Source organism: Rhinichthys klamathensis, unplaced genomic scaffold (assembly GCF_029890125.1).
Source record: "Rhinichthys klamathensis goyatoka isolate OS25496 unplaced genomic scaffold, OSU_Roscu_1.1 h1tg000462l_1, whole genome shotgun sequence".
Taxonomy (NCBI): domain Eukaryota; kingdom Metazoa; phylum Chordata; class Actinopteri; order Cypriniformes; family Leuciscidae; genus Rhinichthys; species Rhinichthys klamathensis.
The window spans coordinates 1,028,961-1,049,801 of record NW_026606951.1 but is presented as its reverse complement, the minus strand read 5'-3'; the positions used below and the strand labels follow the sequence as shown (position 1 = coordinate 1,049,801).

The window sequence follows — 20,841 nt, the reverse complement described above, 5'->3', positions numbered from 1 at the left end:
ATAAAACTTGAAGAGACTGTAGGTTATCTGTATAGGTTGCATAGTATTTGCAGTCATTACGTTCCTGTGTATATTGCGTGAATGACGGGTGGTTGGGCAGATATTGTGTTGCGGTAGGTAGTATGCCATACGGAACCGTTGTCCACTGAAACTGCCTATTCACGCACCAGTGGGGCTCGACAGCCTTAGTCAACGGGTTGGCGCGTATGGTTGGGCTGCGGAGAGATTGTGAGATTGTGGTTAGGTCTCAGCAGCAGGAGGGACGTAGAGGTCAGTAAGCTGGGCTGAGTTGAGTGGGGGACGGAGGGGGGTGATTTTGGGACGCAAGAGTCACTGTCTTCATGTTTTGTCATTTACGCCTGTGTTATGGAAATCATCATTATGAACAGCAGCTACGCTAATTATTTTCCCTTTGCTTTTCTGCTGTTATCTCGGGACGCGAGTCCCGAGAAAATGGCGTTCGTCAGCTCCAGTTTGTATCCAGCCTCTCACGGAGCCTTCAGATGCTCCAATCACAAAGCCTATGAAGTGACGACTCAACACGGGCGATATGGACTCTCTATGGTGGACGGCACTGATCCTCAACAACTCGTCTTAAGACCGGCGTGCATACTTGGACTTCCAAAAATACTCTAAATGTTCCGATCCAATCTGACTTGTAATGCTGCCCGAATCATGCACTGTTCCTTCGTTGGCCAGAGGAGAACTGGCCCCCCGACTGAGTCTGGTTTCTCCCAAGGTTTTTTTCTCCATTCTGTCCCTGACGGAGTTTTGGTTCCTTGCCACTGTTGCCTTGGCTTTTGGCTTGCTTAGTTGGGGACATTTAACATTTAATATTCAATAATATTATTGATTTGCCTTACTTAAGGTGGACGTTGACGCAATTTCTTTTAGAAACAAACTTTGTTATATTGTTTTCATGTTATCACTGTGAAGCGCTTTGATACAATCTGTATTGTAAAAAGCGCTATATAAATAAAGGTGACTTGACTTGACTTGACCGATCCACCTCCGTCGAAATGATCAGACTTTAAACGCGAACCTGTGATTAACGCTGACGGCGTTCACATGCTCATTCAGAATTCTATAGTTATGTGCTTTTTAAAATATGTGCGCAGGTTTGTAATTCATACAACCCAGCCTAAACAAACTACTTTTCTTGCCTACATATGTGGTCAAAAACATTCATGTGTAATTATGATTTGTGAATTGACTTCATTTCCCAAGATGCATTGAGCAATGGTGAAAGGCACGTGATTCACGTGGAGTTTTGTTTATGTTTGGTGATTTTGGCAACGGCCATCTTGTGGAAGATTTGCTGAACAAGCACGCTGTATTCATCTTTGTTTCTTTTTCATTAAACGTCTAAACGAAGCAGCGTCTCTCATCGTCATTCCTAGTCTATAAGACGATAAATGTACAACACTCACTGCTCTGTGTGTGTGTGTGTGTGTGTGTGTGTGTTCAATGCTCACTGCTCTGTGTGTGTGTGTGTGTTCAATGCTCACTGCTCTGTGTGTGTGTGTGTTCAATGCTCACTGCTCTGTGTGTGTGTGTGTGTGTTCAATGCTCACTGCTCTGTGTGTGTGTGTGTGTGTGTTCAATGCTCACTGCTCTGTGTGTGTGTGTGTGTGTGTTCAATGCTCACTGCTCTGTGTGTGTGTGTGTGTGTGTTCAATGCTCACTGCTCTGTGTGTGTGTGTGTGTGTGTGTGTGTGTTCAATGCTCACTGCTCTGTGTGTGTGTGTGTTCAATGCTCACTGCTCTGTGTGTGTGTGTGTGTGTGTGTGTGTGTTCAATGCTCACTGCTCTGTGTGTGTGTGTGTGTGTTCAATGCTCACTGCTCTGTGTGTGTGTGTGTTCAATGCTCACTGCTCTGTGTGTGTGTGTGTGTGTTCAATGCTCACTGCTCTGTGTGTGTGTGTGTGTGTGTTCAATGCTCACTGCTCTGTGTGTGTGTGTGTGTGTGTTCAATGCTCACTGCTCTGTGTGTGTGTGTGTGTGTGTTCAATGCTCACTGCTCTGTGTGTGTGTGTGTGTGTGTGTTCAATGCTCACTGCTCTGTGTGTGTGTGTGTGTGTGTGTTCAATGCTCACTGCTCTGTGTGTGTGTGTGTTCAATGCTCACTGCTCTGTGTGTGTGTGTGTGTTCAATGCTCACTGCTCTGTGTGTGTGTGTGTTCAATGCTCACTGCTCTGTGTGTGTGTGTGTGTGTGTGTTCAATGCTCACTGCTCTGTGTGTGTGTGTGTGTGTGTTCAATGCTCACTGCTCTGTGTGTGTGTGTGTTCAATGCTCACTGCTCTGTGTGTGTGTGTGTGTGTGTGTGTTCAATGCTCACTGCTCTGTGTGTGTGTGTGTTCAATGCTCACTGCTCTGTGTGTGTGTGTGTGTGTTCAATGCTCACTGCTCTGTGTGTGTGTGTGTGTGTGTTCAATGCTCACTGCTCTGTGTGTGTGTGTGTGTGTGTTCAATGCTCACTGCTCTGTGTGTGTGTGTGTGTGTGTTCAATGCTCACTGCTCTGTGTGTGTGTGTGTGTGTGTGTTCAATGCTCACTGCTCTGTGTGTGTGTGTGTGTGTGTGTGTGTGTGTTCAATGCTCACTGCTCTGTGTGTGTGTGTGTGTGTGTTCAATGCTCACTGCTCTGTGTGTGTGTGTGTGTGTGTGTGTGTTCAATGCTCACTGCTCTGTGTGTGTGTGTGTGTGTGTGTGTGTGTGTGTTCAATGCTCACTGCTCTGTGTGTGTTCAATGCTCACTGCTCTGTGTGTGTGTGTGTGTGTGTGTGTTCAATGCTCACTGCTCTGTGTGTGTGTGTGTGTGTGTGTTCAATGCTCACTGCTCTGTGTGTGTGTGTGTGTGTGTGTGTGTGTGTGTGTTCAATGCTCACTGCTCTGTGTGTGTGTGTTCAATGCTCACTGCTCTGTGTGTGTGTGTGTTCAATGCTCACTGCTCTGTGTGTGTGTGTGTGTGTGTGTGTGTGTGTTCAATGCTCACTGCTCTGTGTGTGTGTGTGTGTGTGTGTGTGTTCAATGCTCACTGCTCTGTGTGTGTGTGTTCAATGCTCACTGCTCTGTGTGTGTGTGTGTTCAATGCTCACTGCTCTGTGTGTGTGTGTGTGTGTGTTCAATGCTCACTGCTCTGTGTGTGTGTGTTCAATGCTCACTGCTCTGTGTGTGTGTGTGTGTGTGTGTGTGTGTCCAATGCTCACTGCTCTGTGTGTGTGTGTGTGTGTGTTCAATGCTCACTGCTCTGTGTGTGTGTGTTCAATGCTCACTGCTCTGTGTGTGTGTGTGTGTGTGTGTGTGTGTGTGTGTGTTCAATGCTCACTGCTCTGTGTGTGTGTGTGTGTGTTCAATGCTCACTGCTCTGTGTGTGTGTGTTCAATGCTCACTACTCTGTGTGTGTGTGTGTGTTCAATGCTCACTACTCTGTGTGTGTGTGTGTGTGTTCAATGCTCACTGCTCTGTGTGTGTGTGTGTTCAATGCTCACTACTCTGTGTGTGTGTGTGTGTGTTCAATGCTCACTGCTCTGTGTGTGTGTGTGTTCAATGCTCACTGCTCTGTGTGTGTGTGTGTGTGTGTTCAATGCTCACTGCTCTGTGTGTGTGTGTGTGTGTTCAATGCTCACTGCTCTGTGTGTGTGTGTGTGTGTGTGTGTTCAATGCTCACTGCTCTGTGTGTGTGTGTTCAATGCTCACTGCTCTGTGTGTGTGTGTGTGTGTGTGTGTGTGTGTGTGTGTGTGTGTGTGTTCAATGCTCACTGCTCTGTGTGTGTGTGTGTGTGTGTTCAATGCTCACTGCTCTGTGTGTGTGTGTTCAATGCTCACTGCTCTGTGTGTGTGTGTGTTCAATGCTCACTGCTCTGTGTGTGTGTGTGTGTGTGTGTGTGTGTGTTCAATGCTCACTGCTCTGTGTGTGTGTGTGTGTGTTCAATGCTCACTGCTCTGTGTGTGTGTGTTCAATGCTCACTGCTCTGTGTGTGTGTGTGTGTGTGTGTGTGTGTGTTCAATGCTCACTGCTCTGTGTGTGTGTGTGTGTTCAATGCTCACTGCTCTGTGTGTGTTCAATGCTCACTGCTCTGTGTGTGTGTGTGTGTGTTCAATGCTCACTGCTCTGTGTGTGTGTGTGTGTTCAATGCTCACTGCTCTGTGTGTGTGTGTGTTCAATGCTCACTGCTCTGTGTGTGTGTGTGTGTTCAATGCTCACTGCTCTGTGTGTGTGTTCAATGCCCACTGCTCTGTGTGTGTGTGTGTGTTCAATGCTCACTGCTCTGTGTGTGTGTGTGTGTGTGTGTTCAATGCTAACTGCTCTGTGTGTGTGTGTGTGTGTGTGTGTGTGTGTTCAATGCTCACTGCTCTGTGTGTGTGTGTGTTCAATGCTCACTGCTCTGTGTGTGTGTGTGTGTGTGTGTGTTCAATGCTAACTGCTCTGTGTGTGTGTGTGTGTGTGTTCAATGCTCACTGCTCTGTGTGTGTGTGTGTGTGTGTGTGTGTGTGTGTTCAATGCTCACTGCTCTGTGTGTGTGTGTGTTCAATGCTCACTGCTCTGTGTGTGTGTGTGTGTGTGTGTGTTCAATGCTCACTGCTCTGTGTGTGTGTGTGTTCAATGCTCACTGCTCTGTGTGTGTGTGTGTGTTCAATGCTCACTGCTCTGTGTGTGTGTGTGTGTGTTCAATGCTCACTGCTCTGTGTGTGTGTGTGTGTTCAATGCTCACTGCTCTGTGTGTGTGTGTGTGTTCAATGCTCACTGCTCTGTGTGTGTGTGTGTGTTCAATGCTCACTGCTCTGTGTGTGTGTGTGTGTTCAATGCTCACTGCTCTGTGTGTGTGTGTGTGTGTGTGTGTGTTCAATGCTCACTGCTCTGTGTGTGTGTGTGTGTGTGTGTGTGTGTGTGTTCAATACTCGCTGCTGTGTGTGTTCAATACTCACTGCGGTGTGTGTGTGTTCAATGCTCACTGCTCTGTGTGTGTGTGTGTGTGTTCAATGCTAACTGCTCTGTGTGTGTGTGTGTGTGTGTTCAATGCTCACTGCTCTGTGTGTGTGTGTGTGTGTGTGTGTGTTCAATGCTCACTGCTCTGTGTGTGTGTGTGTGTTCAATGCTCACTGCTCTGTGTGTGTGTGTGTGTGTGTGTGTGTGTGTTCAATGCTCACTGCTCTGTGTGTGTGTGTGTTCAATGCTCACTGCTCTGTGTGTGTGTGTGTGTTCAATGCTCACTGCTCTGTGTGTGTGTGTGTGTGTGTTCAATGCTCACTGCTCTGTGTGTGTGTGTGTGTTCAATGCTCACTGCTCTGTGTGTGTGTGTGTGTGTGTGTGTGTTCAATACTCGCTGCTGTGTGTGTTCAATACTCACTGCGGTGTGTGTGTGTTCAATGCTCACTGCTCTGTGTGTGTGTGTGTTCAATGCTCACTGCTCTGTGTGTGTGTGTGTGTGTTCAATGCTCACTGCTCTGTGTGTGTGTGTGTGTGTGTGTTCAATGCTCACTGCTCTGTGTGTGTGTGTGTGTGTGTGTGTGTGTGTTCAATGCTCACTGCTCTGTGTGTGTGTGTGTGTTCAATGCTCACTGCTCTGTGTGTGTGTGTGTGTGTGTGTTCAATGCTCACTGCTCTGTGTGTGTGTGTGTGTGTGTGTTCAATGCTCACTGCTCTGTGTGTGTGTGTGTGTGTGTTCAATGCTCACTGCTCTGTGTGTGTGTGTGTGTGTGTGTGTGTTCAATGCTCACTGCTCTGTGTGTGTGTGTTCAATGCTCACTGCTCTGTGTGTGTGTGTGTGTGTTCAATGCTCACTGCTCTGTGTGTGTGTGTTCAATGCTCACTGCTCTGTGTGTGTGTGTGTGTGTGTGTGTGTGTGTGTGTGTGTGTGTGTGTGTGTTCAATACTCGCTGCTGTGTGTGTTCAATACTCACTGCGGTGTGTGTGTGTGTGTGTGTGTGTGTGTGTGTTCAATGCTCACTGCTCTGTGTGTGTGTGTGTGTGTGTTCAATGCTCACTGCTCTGTGTGTGTGTGTGTGTGTGTTCAATACTCACTGCGGTGTGTGTGTGTGTGTGTGTGTGTGTGGAACACCATACTTGGCTACACTCCACTCCTGAAGAAAGCATGAGTGTGTGAGCGCAGGAATACCTCTTTCAGCTGTGTGATCATGCCGAGGACGATCACTTCTCCGACTTTAGCTGTGCTGCCCAGGAGAGCTTCCACCGTCTTCAGCTGCAATATGAAGAGCTGGATCAGTCACAGATCGTGAAGCAGCGATACACACATCTTCAGCAGTGAGGGTTGCTCATGTTTACCTGGAACTTGTTTCTCCCTTCATCTGGAGTTGAACCAATAACCGGAGGAGTGAAGAGCTCGTGCCTGTGTGTTCGCTGTCACACAGATCATGATAAAGAAACTCGGTTAACTCCTGCGATTAGCGTGTGTGTCCTGCGATTAGCGTGTGTGTCCTGCGATTAGCGTGTGTGTCCTGCGATTAGCGTGTGTGTCCTGCGATGTCTCCACTACGACCCTCAGCCTGATAATCAAGCGGCTTTATTATACTGGTTCATTCAGTACATATTTATTCACTGCAAATGATCTGTGTCACTGCATGAAGATAAAAACACTCGTTAGCTAAAGTGCTCAGTGTGACTATTAGGCATGAAGATATTATAAACTTTAGCGGTTTCTGTGTTTGTGAAAGCGCTGTAGGCATAGCCGACTCGTTTCAGTGCAGCGCTTGATTGACAGGTGAGTGTTCAGTCATTCACAATGCATTACAATCACAACGGTCACATGTCTTCCTGAATGACTGCATACGTGAAGCCTGAGTGCGTCTGTGTTCGTGATCGGATCACCTGAGACGGGGTTAATTCTACACGCTATGATGACATCAGTTGAGATCATAAAAGGCAGATGTGGAGCCTTGCCTGTTGCAGGATGGTGTATCGCTCTCGGAAGAGCTCGGCTTTATCTCTGGACTCGCCGCACAGCTTCGGCACCGCGTGAGTCGTCATGCCGACACTAAACCAGCCACACACACACACACACACACACACAGAGAAGCGCACGTCTGCATTCACACGTGACCTGAACACATCGCCTACAGAGTACATGGTTTTTATGGATATTGTTATATATATTGTTGATATTGTTCAATAAACCTGATTTGTTTTCAGTAATAAAAATAAATCTGAAATAAAATATTTGATGAAAAACTATTTTTTTTAAAATAGAAATAGTGCCTTGGATTTAAGATGAAGTAATAAATTACTAAAACTGAAATTAAAATGAATTAAATCTATATAATAATCATTATAATGTAAAAAGCACATAAAATTTGTAAATGTGAAAATAGAATTAAAATAATTGAACAATTGAAAATCAAATTAAAGTATTAATAAATACTATAATTTAACATAAATATTACATTTTCAATGTTAACACTCAAAAAACAAACCAAATGCACTTGATTAGCATTATTATATTGTTTATTTATTCCTTACTGTACAAATTTCTTCCTCTCTGAGCTGAAGACGAATCGAGGAACATCGAAGGCTCCGATGATGTTGAAAACGTTATCACTGAAACCAAAGAACATGAACGTGACTGGCAGTAAAAACACTGTAGAGTTAAGTGTGTGTGTGTGTGTGTGTGTGTGTCTTACATGGTCTCATCACATGACTGACTGACTGCTGTGTGTGTGTGTGTGTCTCTTACATGGTCTCATCACATGTCTGACTGACTGACTGCTGTCTGTGTGTGTGTGTGTGTGTGTGTCTTACATGGTCTCATCACATGACTGACTGACTGCTGTCTGTGTGTGTGTGTGTGTCTTACATGGTCTCATCACATGTCTGACTGACTGCTGTCTGTGTGTGTGTGTGTGTGTCTCTTACATGGTCTCATCACATGTCTGACTGACTGACTGCTGTGTGTGTGTGTGTCTTACATGGTCTCATCACATGTCTGACTGACTGCTGTGTGTGTGTGTGTGTGTGTCTTACATGGTCTCATCACATGACTGACTGACTGCTGTGTGTGTGTGTGTGTCTCTTACATGGTCTCATCACATGTCTGACTGACTGACTGCTGTGTGTGTGTGTGTGTCTCTTACATGGTCTCATCACATGTCTGACTGACTGACTGCTGTGTGTGTGTGTGTGTGTGTCTTACATGGTCTCATCACATGTCTGACTGACTGACTGCTGTGTGTGTGTGTGTGTGTGTGTGTGTGTGTGTCTTACATGGTCTCATCACATGTCTGACTGACTGACTGCTGTGTGTGTGTGTGTGTGTGTGTGTGTGTGTCTTACATGGTCTCATCACATGTCTGACTGACTGACTGCTGTGTGTGTGTGTGTGTGTGTGTGTGTGTCTTACATGGTCTCATCACATGTCTGACTGACTGACTGCTGTGTGTGTGTGTGTGTGTGTGTGTGTGTCTTACATGGTCTCATCACATGTCTGACTGACTGACTGCTGTGTGTGTGTGTGTGTGTGTGTGTGTGTCTTACATGGTCTCATCACATGTCTGACTGACTGACTGCTGTGTGTGTGTGTGTGTGTGTGTGTGTGTGTCTTACATGGTCTCATCACATGACTGACTGACTGCTGTGTGTGTGTGTGTGTGTGTGTCTCTTACATGGTCTCATCACATGTCTGACTGACTGCTGTGTGTGTGTGTGTGTGTGTGTCTTACATGGTCTCATCACATGACTGACTGACTGCTGTGTGTGTGTGTGTGTGTGTCTTACATGGTCTCATCACATGACTGACTGACTGACTGCTGTCTGTGTGTGTGTGTGTGTGTGTCTTACATGGTCTCATCACATGACTGACTGACTGACTGCTGTCTGTGTGTGTGTGTGTGTGTGTCTTACATGGTCTCATCACATGACTGACTGACTGACTGACTGCTGTGTGTGTGTGTGTGTGTGTCTCTTACATGGTCTCATCACATGACTGACTGACTGACTGACTGCTGTGTGTGTGTGTCTTACATGGTCTCATCACATGACTGACTGACTGACTGACTGCTGTCTGTGTGTGTGTGTGTCTCTTACATGGTCTCATCACATGACTGACTGACTGACTGCTGTCTGTGTGTGTGTGTGTGTGTGTCTTACATGGTCTCATCACATGACTGACTGACTGACTGCTGTGTGTGTGTGTGTGTGTCTCTTACATGGTCTCATCACATGACTGACTGACTGACTGCTGTCTGTGTGTGTGTGTGTGTGTGTCTTACATGGTCTCATCACATGACTGACTGACTGACTGACTGCTGTGTGTGTGTGTGTGTGTCTCTTACATGGTCTCATCACATGACTGACTGACTGACTGCTGTGTGTGTGTGTGTGTCTCTTACATGGTCTCATCACATGACTGACTGACTGACTGCTGTGTGTGTGTGTGTGTCTCTTACATGGTCTCATCACATGTCTGACTGACTGACTGCTGTGTGTGTGAATGTGTGTCTCTTACATGGTCTCATCACATGACTGACTGACTGACTGCTGTGTGTGTGTGTGTGTCTCTTACATGGTCTCATCACATGTCTGTCTGACTGACTGCTCTGTGTGTGTGTGTGTGTGTGTGTCTTACATGGTCTCATCACATGACTGACTGACTGACTGCTCTGTGTGTGTGTGTGTGTCTTACATGGTCTCATCACATGACTGACTGACTGACTGACTGCTGTGTGTGTGTGTGTGTGTGTGTGTCTTACATGGTCTCATCACATGTCTGTCTGACTGACTGCTCTGTGTGTGTGTGTGTGTGTGTCTTACATGGTCTCATCACATGTCTGTCTGACTGACTGCTCTGTGTGTGTGTGTGTGTGTGTCTTACATGGTCTCATCACATGTCTGTCTGACTGACTGCTGTGTGTGTGTGTGTGTCTCTTACATGGTCTCATCACATGACTGACTGACTGACTGCTGTGTGTGTGTGTGTGTCTCTTACATGGTCTCATCACATGTCTGACTGACTGACTGCTGTGTGTGTGAATGTGTGTCTCTTACATGGTCTCATCACATGACTGACTGACTGACTGCTGTGTGTGTGTGTGTGTCTCTTACATGGTCTCATCACATGACTGACTGACTGACTGCTGTCTGTGTGTGTGTGTGTGTGTGTCTTACATGGTCTCATCACATGACTGACTGACTGACTGCTGTCTGTGTGTGTGTGTGTGTGTGTCTTACATGGTCTCATCACATGACTGACTGACTGACTGCTGTCTGTGTGTGTGTGTGTGTGTCTTACATGGTCTCATCACATGACTGACTGACTGACTGACTGCTGTGTGTGTGTGTGTGTGTGTCTCTTACATGGTCTCATCACATGACTGACTGACTGACTGACTGCTGTGTGTGTGTGTCTTACATGGTCTCATCACATGACTGACTGACTGACTGACTGCTGTGTGTGTGTGTGTGTGTCTCTTACATGGTCTCATCACATGTCTGTCTGACTGACTGCTCTGTGTGTGTGTGTGTGTGTGTGTCTTACATGGTCTCATCACATGACTGACTGACTGACTGCTCTGTGTGTGTGTGTGTGTCTTACATGGTCTCATCACATGACTGACTGACTGACTGACTGCTGTGTGTGTGTGTGTGTGTGTGTGTGTGTCTTACATGGTCTCATCACATGTCTGTCTGACTGACTGCTCTGTGTGTGTGTGTGTGTGTGTCTTACATGGTCTCATCACATGTCTGTCTGACTGACTGCTCTGTGTGTGTGTGTGTGTGTGTCTTACATGGTCTCATCACATGTCTGTCTGACTGACTGCTCTGTGTGTGTGTGTGTGTGTGTCTTACATGGTCTCATCACATGTCTGTCTGACTGACTGCTCTGTGTGTGTGTGTGTGTGTCTTACATGGTCTCATCACATGTCTGTCTGACTGACTGCTCTGTGTGTGTGTGTGTGTGTGTGTGTGTCTTACATGGTCTCATCACATGTCTGTCTGACTGACTGCTCTGTGTGTGTGTGTGTGTGTGTGTGTCTTACATGGTCTCATCACATGTCTGTCTGACTGACTGCTCTGTGTGTGTGTGTGTGTGTGTCTTACATGGTCTCATCACATGTCTGTCTGACTGACTGCTCTGTGTGTGTGTGTGTCTTACATGGTCTCATCACATGTCTGTCTGACTGACTGCTCTGTGTGTGTGTGTGTGTGTCTTACATGGTCTCATCACATGTCTGTCTGACTGACTGCTCTGTGTGTGTGTGTGTGTGTGTGTGTCTTACATGGTCTCATCACATGTCTGACTGACTGACTGCTCTGTGTGTGTGTGTGTCTTACATGGTCTCATCACATGTCTGTCTGACTGACTGCTCTGTGTGTGTGTGTGTGTGTGTGTCTTACATGGTCTCATCACATGTCTGTCTGACTGACTGCTCTGTGTGTGTGTGTGTCTTACATGGTCTCATCACATGACTGACTGACTGACTGCTGTGTGTGTGTGTGTGTGTGTGTCTTACATGGTCTCATCACATGTCTGTCTGACTGACTGCTCTGTGTGTGTGTGTGTGTGTGTGTCTTACATGGTCTCATCACATGACTGACTGACTGACTGACTGACTGCTGTGTGTGTGTGTCTTACATGGTCTCATCACATGACTGACTGACTGACTGACTGCTGTGTGTGTGTGTGTGTGTGTCTTACATGGTCTCATCACATGTCTGACTGACTGACTGCTCTGTGTGTGTGTGTGTGTGTGTCTTACATGGTCTCATCACATGTCTGTCTGACTGACTGACTGCTCTGTGTGTGTGTGTGTGTGTGTGTGTGTGTGTGTCTTACATGGTCTCATCACATGTCTGTCTGACTGACTGACTGCTCTGTGTGTGTGTGTGTGTGTGTGTGTGTGTGTGTGTGTGTGTCTTACATGGTCTCATCACATGACTGACTGCAGTCCTGAACAGCCGCTTCTGCCACAGACAGTTCAATCATGCTGGACGACACTGACAACACAGACAGAACTCATCATCACAACAACAATCATCATCAAAACAATAACAAACAATCATCATCATCATCATCATGATGATGATGGTGGTGGTAAAACAGACATACGAGGCTGCTTTTCAACAGCATCTAAGATTCTCTCCAGAACTTCATCCAGATCCGCTTCACTGACGGACTCCAGAACCTGCAGCAGAAACCGGCTGGACTCCCTGCGGGGGAAACACGAATCATCACTGCACAACAACCCTGGCAAACACGGCGCGAATAAACCAATGTTGATGAACTGAGTTCCACGTACGGTCGCAGGATTAATCCGCGCATTTTAAATCCCGCGCTCACTTTCAGCTTCACTCTGCGCGCGTCCATCTTCATTTGCCGCTCCCGCGCAACTGGCGCTTCCGTAACATCGCACTTCAAAATAAAAGCCGTGTTTAGTTCCTCAGCTACAGTTACATTTCTACACCTTTCAAAATAAAAGCCGTGTTTAGTGCCTCAGCTACAGTTAAATTCCTCTTTGTTAACAGTTTTTTTTTTTTTAGTATTAGTTTTGTTTCAGATAAACCCTTTGTTTGTAAAAGTATTGATTAAGATGACTGACAGAAAACTAAAGAGACAGAAGCGCTCTTTCACACACGCGCACGCGCGTCGCTGCATGTTGTTGTTTTGCGCGTGACACGAGCTGCCAGATCCAGTCCCTCGGTTACTGTACTAATATCAGCACTATTAATAATCGTGATGAGTGAAACAGTGGCTCGAGAGAGAAGCGGACACACCGCGGCGGCGGACGGACAGTATTTATATGTCTGGGGTGGTTATGTGGTAATAATAATAATAATCTTGAATATTTCACATATTTCTGCTCACAAATGGACAGTGTTTACCATTTAACAGTTCATGTTTGATAACACTTTTACTGCACAAATCAAATTATTGTTCTTTCTGATGATTGATTCTTCAGTCGGTGGCAGAACATGAAGTTTTTCTTCCAAATGACGAGCTTTGGCTGTATGACTTAGAAACTGGGTTATGGTAAGAATGATTTATGACTGTCAACAAGCATATGTTTGTGTGCGTGTGCCCGTGTGCGTGCGCGCGCACATGCTGCCTCTGTTGTTGTTGGTATGTGTTAGTTGAGCTTAAAGCTGTAGTCCGTAGCTTTTTTGGGTAAAAAATTATCCAAAATAATTTTTTTTAAAAATACATAACCAGCCAGTGTTCAACACTCTCTGCTTGCCTTAGCTCGATTCAAAACGGCAAGCTTGTAATAATGTTTTTAATTCCGGTGGTACTGGCGGATTTCCGCAGGGGACTCGAGCATGTCTTTGCGTCAATACGTCACATCTGTACACACACATCTGCACACACACATCTGTACACACACGTACACACACTTCTGTACACACACATCTGTACACACACATCTGTACACACACGTACACACACTTCTGTACACACACATCTGCACACACACATCTGTACACACACGTACACACACATCTGTACACACACATCTGCACACACACATCTGCACACACACATCTGTACACACACGTACACACACTTCTGTACACACACATCTGTACACACACATCTGTACACACACGTACACACACTTCTGTACACACACATCTGTACACACACATCTGTACACACACGTACACACACTTCTGTACACACACATCTGTACACACACATCTGTACACACACGTACACACACTTCTGTACACACACATCTGCACACACACATCTGTACACACACGTACACACACATCTGTACACACACATCTGCACACACACATCTGCACACACACATCTGTACACACACGTACACACACTTCTGTACACACACATCTGCACACACACATCTGTACACACACGTACACACACTTCTGTACACACACATCTGCACACACACATCTGTACACACACGTACACACACTTCTGTACACACACATCTGTACACACACGTACACACACTTCTGTACACACACATCTGTACACACACGTACACACACATCTGCACACACACATCTGTACACACACGTACACACACTTCTGTACACACACATCTGTACACACACATCTGTACACACACGTACACACACTTCTGTACACACACATCTGCACACACACATCTGTACACACACGTACACACACTTCTGTACACACACATCTGCACACACACATCTGTACACACACGTACACACACTTCTGTACACACACATCTGCACACACACATCTGTACACACACGTACACACACTTCTGTACACACACATCTGCACACACACATCTGTACACACACGTACACACACTTCTGTACACACACATCTGCACACACACATCTGTACACACACGTACACACACTTCTGTACACACACATCTGCACACACACATCTGTACACACACGTACACACACTTCTGTACACACACATCTGCACACACACATCTGTACACACACGTACACACACTTCTGTACACACACATCTGCACACACACATCTGTACACACACGTACACACACTTCTGTACACACACATCTGCACACACACATCTGTACACACACGTACACACACTTCTGTACACACACATCTGCACACACACATCTGTACACACGCGTACACACACTTCTGTACACACACATCTGCACACACACATCTGTACACACACGTACACACACTTCTGTACACACACATCTGCACACACACATCTGTACACACACGTACACACACTTCTGTACACACACATCTGCACACACACATCTGTACACACACGTACACACACTTCTGTACACACACATCTGCACACACACATCTGTACACACACGTACACACACTTCTGTACACACACATCTGCACACACACATCTGTACACACACGTACACACACTTCTGTACACACACATCTGTACACACACGTACACACACTTCTGTACACACACATCTGTACACACACGTACACACACTTCTGTACACACACATCTGTACACACACATCTGCACACACACATCTGTACACACACTTCTGTACACACACATCTGTACACACACGTACACACACTTCTGCACACACACATCTGTACACACACGTACACACACTTCTGTACACACACAGCAGAGTCTCGGCTAGTAGGCTGTGAGTGTGAGGATGTTGGAGGTGGAGATTTATAGCCTTTTCTCACTGCACTTGATATAATTAAACATATCTATTTTATGGCGGATCCAGAAAGGTTCAGACGATCACCAGTGACAGCCGGAGACTCACCCGCTGTAACATGCAAAACACTTCGTTCGGACTTCGGAGCGGCGACAGAAGAAGCGACTGCAACCGGCCCGTGCGAAAACAAGGATAATATCGGAAGGGCATTACATGTAGTCACGCAATGCTGATGTTGAACATTAACAATTTGAGAACAAAGTATAATTTGCACGGTTTTACGTGATATGATAAGCGATTGTTAGATTTAGTCAGCGCGATGATTTAGGCTACTGCAGTCTGCAATGATTCTTTCCCCTTAGTTGGTCAGAACCAGAACAGAAGTGGATGTTACTCACTTGTTCAGAGGACATTTTCTGGTGAAAATTATTATGTTGGTCATACTTCCAAAAGTATAATCTGTGATTCTGAACGCCAGTATCCACACGGCGACTGACACACACACTCTCCTCAAACACTGGACTCATCCGCGCTGTGCCGCGCCGAGGCCCAACCCACGTAAAGCTGATAATTACGCGAATAACTGCAATTGCAGATTTCGAACAGAGATGGCGACAAAGAGGAAAAACTGCGGACTGCAGCTTTAAGTGAGTTTTCTCTTCTTCTGCAGGGTCAGGTGTGTGTTAGTGGAGCTTCAGTGAGTTTTCTCTTCTTCTGCAGGGTCAGGTGTGTGTTAGTGGAGCTTCAGTGAGTTTTCTCTTCTTCTGCAGGGTCAGGTGTGTGTTAGTGGAGCTTCAGTGAGTTTTCTCTTCTTCTGCAGGGTCAGGTGTGTGTTAGTGGAGCTTCAGTGAGTTTTCTCTTCTTCTGCAGGGTCAGGTGTGTGTTAGTGGAGCTTCAGTGAGTTTTCTCTTCTTCTGCAGGGTCAGGCGTGTGTTAGTGGAGCTTCAGTGAGTTTTCTCTTCTTCTGCAGGGTCAGGTGTGTGTTAGTGGAGCTTCAGTGAGTTTTCTCTTCTTCTGCAGGGTCAGGTGTGTGTTAGTGGAGCTTCAGTGAGTTTTCTCTTCTTCTGCAGGGTCAGGTGTGTGTTAGTGGAGCTTCAGTGAGTTTTCTCTTCTTCTGCAGGGTCAGGTGTGTGTTAGTGGAGCTTCAGTGAGTTTTCTCTTCTTCTGCAGGGTCAGGTGTGTGTTAGTGGAGCTTCAGTGAGTTTTCTCTTCTTCTGCAGGGTCAGGTGTGTGTTAGTGGAGCTTCAGTGAGTTTTCTCTTCTTCTGCAGGGTCAGGTGTGTGTTAGTGGAGCTTCAGTGAGTTTTCTCTTCTTCTGCAGGGTCAGGTGTGTGTTAGTGGAGCTTCAGTGAGTTTTCTCTTCTTCTGCAGGGTCAGGTGTGTGTTAGTGGAGCTTCAGTGAGTTTTCTCTTCTTCTGCAGGGTCAGGCGTGTGTTAGTGGAGCTTCAGTGAGTTTTCTCTTCTTCTGCAGGGTCAGGTGTGTGTTAGTGGAGCTTCAGTGAGTTTTCTCTTCTTCTGCAGGGTCAGGTGTGTGTTAGTGGAGCTTCAGTGAGTTTTCTCTTCTTCTGCAGGGTCAGGTGTGTGTTAGTGGAGCTTCAGTGAGTTTTCTCTTCTTCTGCAGGGTCAGGTGTGTGTTAGTGGAGCTTCAGTGAGTTTTCTCTTCTTCTGCAGGGTCAGGTGTGTGTTAGTGGAGCTTCAGTGAGTTTTCTCTTCTTCTGCAGGGTCAGGTGTGTGTTAGTGGAGCTTCAGTGAGTTTTCTCTTCTTCTGCAGGGTCAGGTGTGTGTTAGTGGAGCTTCAGTGAGTTTTCTCTTCTTCTGCAGGGTCAGGCGTGTGTTAGTGGAGCTTCAGTGAGTTTTCTCTTCTTCTGCAGGGTCAGGTGTGTGTTAGTGGAGCTTCAGTGAGTTTTCTCTTCTTCTGCAGGGTCAGGCGTGTGTTAGTGGAGCTTCAGTGAGTTTTCTCTTCTTCTGCAGGGTCAGGTGTGTGTTAGTGGAGCTTCAGTGAGTTTTCTCTTCTTCTGCAGGGTCAGGTGTGTGTTAGTGGAGCTTCAGTGAGTTTTCTCTTCTTCTGCAGGGTCAGGTGTGTGTTAGTGGAGCTTCAGTGAGTTTTCTCTTCTTCTGCAGGGTCAGGTGTGTGTTAGTGGAGCTTCAGTGAGTTTTCTCTTCTTCTGCAGGGTCAGGTGTGTGTTAGTGGAGCTTCAGTGAGTTTTCTCTTCTTCTGCAGGGTCAGGTGTGTGTTAGTGGAGCTTCAGTGAGTTTTCTCTTCTTCTGCAGGGTCAGGCGTGTGTTAGTGGAGCTTCAGTGAGTTTTCTCTTCTTCTGCAGGGTCAGGTGTGTGTTAGTGGAGCTTCAGTGAGTTTTCTCTTCTTCTGCAGGGTCAGGTGTGTGTTAGTGGAGCTTCAGTGAGTTTTCTCTTCTTCTGCAGGGTCAGGCGTGTGTTAGTGGAGCTTCAGTGAGTTTTCTCTTCTTCTGCAGGGTCAGGTGTGTGTTAGTGGAGCTTCAGTGAGTTTTCTCTTCTTCTGCAGGGTCAGGTGTGTGTTAGTGGAGCTTCAGTGAGTTTTCTCTTCTTCTGCAGGGTCAGGTGTGTGTTAGTGGAGCTTCAGTGAGTTTTCTCTTCTTCTGCAGGGTCAGGTGTGTGTTAGTGGAGCTTCAGTGAGTTTTCTCTTCTTCTGCAGGGTCAGGTGTGTGTTAGTGGAGCTTCAGTGAGTTTTCTCTTCTTCTGCAGGCTCAGGCGTGGCATGTCCGGGACGGTTCCCCCGTCTCTCTCCGGGACCTGTGGCTGTATTGTGAACGGACTCCTGTATATATTCGGAGGCTGCTGTGATGATGGACAGACTAATGAAGTACAGCTTTATTCAGTGCTGACTCTGTTCTTTTGCATCAGCCAAAGCCAGTACGTTCTTCTGAATAAATGTCTTATTTCAGCTCTACTCAGTGGATCTCCACGACGGGGCGTTCAGCTGGAAGAAGCTCGAGCCCCAGTCCGGGTCTCCGCCGTCGCCGCGAGACAAACTGTCCTGTTGGGTTCATAAAGGAAGGTCAGCGCTTGATACTCATCCACTAATATTTATTAATATGGTCATATCTGTACTGAGTTTTGATGTCCTGCCAGAATGGTGTACTTCGGTGGATATGGCCACAAGCTGCGCAGCGACATCAGGGACCCGAAGAGCTTCGCTGTGGATGAAGCATCATGGGTAGGTGTGCTCGATATGGAGCTGCTCACAGACGAAGAGCGCTGTGAAACGGGTCCGTGTCAGTGTCAGCTTCTCTCGCCAGGCCGAGGACGTCTTCTGGGGGTGGAGCAGTGAAACACACGAGTTTGATCCGGGGAGCAGAAGATGGACTGAACCTCAGACCTTTGTAAGTCATTCAAACGTCATTTAGCATTACCAGCTATGTGAATGCTAGACACAGATGAGTGTGTGTGTGTGTGTGTGTGTGTGTGTGTTCGACAGGGTCGCGCTCCCGCACCGCGAGCCGCTCACGCTAGTGCTACGATCGGCAGTAAAGGTTTCGTATGTGGAGGGAGAATAAAGGTGAGTTACTGTTGTGTTTAATAGAGAAACATCAATCACACTGTTACAGCAGCGGCGTCTCTGAACTCAGCTCTCACACACACACACACACACACTCACACACACACACACTCCTGCCTTTACTGATCACTCCAGAATTACTGTCATGTGCAGTTCTGTTAGCATGCTTGTGTTTGTTTTCTGCACAGGAAACTAGAACATGTGATGTGTTTTGTCTGGATTTGAATTCATGGACATGGTCAGAAATGTAAGACATCTTTCAGGACAGTTACACACTATTTATGTGTGTGTGTGTGTGTGTGAGAGAGAGAGGGCATGTTTAGCTATACTTTTGAAAATTGATTAATAAACATAATAAAATGTGTTTATTTGAAAATGTAAAAATGCAGAAAGTGTTATGTGATGGGTAGGGTTAGTGTCAGCGTCTCCTCCAGTGTGTGTGTGTGTGTGTGTGTGTGTGTGTGTGTTGTACCTGAAGCGGATCTATCTGTGTGTGTTCTGCCGGTCTCTCAGCGTCTCCTGCAGCGTCTCTCCCTCGGGTCGCTCATGGCACACACTCTCACCAGTGTCTGACTCCGCACTCTTTCTGTTCGGTGGACTCAGTGAAGACTGCAGACCCATGAGTGAGTATCAGCACACACACACACACACACACACCCTCTCACACGCGCACACACTCACACACACACACACACACACACACACTCACACACACTCTCTCACACACACACACAGACACACACACACCCTCTCACACGCGCACACACTCACACACACACACACACACACACACACACACACACACTCACACACACTCTCTCACACACACACACAGACACACACACACACTCACACACACTCTCTCACACACACACAGACACACACACACACACACACACACACAGACACACACACACACACACAGACACAGACACACACACACACACACACACACACACACACACACACACACAGACACACACACACACACACAGACACACACACACACACACACTCACACACACTCTCTCACACACACACAGACACACACACACACTCACACACACTCTCTCACACACACAGACACACACACACACACACACACACACACACACAGACACACAGACACACACACACACACACACACTCTCTCACACACATTCTCTCACACACACAGACACACACACACACACACACACACACACACACTCTCTCACAAACACTCTCACACACACACACACTCACACACACTCTCTCACACACACACACAGACACACACACACACACACGCACACACACACACACGCACACACACACTACAGATCAACCCACCCTAACTAGGAGGCGTGCTGGTTGTGTCCAGGCGACGGCTGGCTGCTGGATCTGGAGACGCGAGTCTGGGCGAGGAAGGAGCATCCGCACGAGGACAAGCCACGGTTCGTGAAACATGATCGAGTTTAAACTATCGGTATTTCTACAGGGTTCTATAAGGTCTGCTTTCCTCAGGCTTTGGCACAGCGCTTGTCCCGGAAGAGACTCAGATGTGATTGTGTTCGGAGGAAGTCATGATTATATTCTTCTGGTGGACAAAGTAAGTCTGGAGCTTCTGACACACAGATGAATCCCGCTAACATGAGGAAGGTGTGAGTGAGAACGGTGTGTGTTTCAGGGCCACTGCAACGACGCGCTGGTGTTCCAGACCCAGCCGTACCCGCTGATCCGGTACGATCCCGAACAACCACACACACATCACGGAGAACACACAACTAATGCGCTTTATTCCCACAGGCTATGCCAGGACTTCATCGCAAACCATTCCAGTGTGTTTCAGTCCCAGATCCTGTGTTTACCACCCAAGCTGAGGCGCGCTGTGGAGAACCGGACCAGCAGAACATCACAGAACCTATTCAGAACCGCCCAGTGATTCGCTTTATAAGAAGCTACTGCGTAACACTTTATTTTACAGTGTCCTTGATACATAAGTTACATGTACTTACAGATGACATCACAGTTTCCTCCAGAGCGGCTATATATATAAATTAACTTAAATTAATAACTTTTTTACAACAAAAATTACCCATCACTGAACTTACTTAAGCTGGACTGTGACGCTATTCTCTTCTATAAACAAACTGTGTGTCATTATTGTCCTGTTATCTCAGTAAAGCTGCTCTGAAACTCTGTGTTGTAAAGCGCTGTATAAATA

At 46.7% G+C, this 20,841-nt stretch overlaps 2 protein-coding genes across 4 annotated transcripts in view; one reads left to right on the top strand and one right to left on the bottom strand.

Moving 5' to 3' along the window:
- pole2 (polymerase (DNA directed), epsilon 2) overlaps positions 1-12,397 on the bottom strand; it is a 36,301-nt gene extending 23,904 nt beyond the window's left edge. The window contains exons 1-7 of the mRNA XM_056236719.1: positions 12,249-12,397; positions 12,059-12,159; positions 11,871-11,946; positions 7,477-7,554; positions 6,901-6,994; positions 6,286-6,360; positions 6,119-6,202 (exon numbers count right to left, since the gene is read on the bottom strand). Coding sequence (XP_056092694.1) covers positions 6,119-6,202; positions 6,286-6,360; positions 6,901-6,994; positions 7,477-7,554; positions 11,871-11,946; positions 12,059-12,159; positions 12,249-12,322 — 582 coding nt within the window. The 5' untranslated portion in view covers positions 12,323-12,397. The remainder of the gene's footprint in view (positions 1-6,118; positions 6,203-6,285; positions 6,361-6,900; positions 6,995-7,476; positions 7,555-11,870; positions 11,947-12,058; positions 12,160-12,248) is intronic.
- A 101-nt stretch (positions 12,398-12,498) lies between these two features.
- Positions 12,499-20,778, top strand: LOC130071825 (kelch domain-containing protein 1). Of its 3 annotated transcripts, XM_056236718.1 has the most exons (13): positions 12,503-12,769; positions 12,909-12,979; positions 17,822-17,939; positions 18,022-18,134; positions 18,209-18,293; positions 18,376-18,459; positions 18,555-18,635; positions 18,824-18,882; positions 19,149-19,258; positions 19,999-20,071; positions 20,142-20,226; positions 20,305-20,357; positions 20,424-20,642. In XM_056236718.1, the coding sequence occupies exons 1-13, from the start codon at positions 12,686-12,688 to the stop codon at positions 20,557-20,559; spliced, it is 1,152 nt and encodes a 383-aa protein (XP_056092693.1). In that variant the 5' UTR covers positions 12,503-12,685; the 3' UTR covers positions 20,560-20,642. The 3 variants fall into 3 exon arrangements, with proteins under 3 accessions (XP_056092691.1, XP_056092690.1, XP_056092693.1); XM_056236716.1 differs by lacking the exon at positions 20,305-20,357 and having other exon boundaries at positions 12,499-12,769; positions 20,424-20,778; XM_056236715.1 differs by having other exon boundaries at positions 12,502-12,769; positions 20,305-20,642.
- The last annotated feature ends 63 nt before the right edge of the window (positions 20,779-20,841 follow it).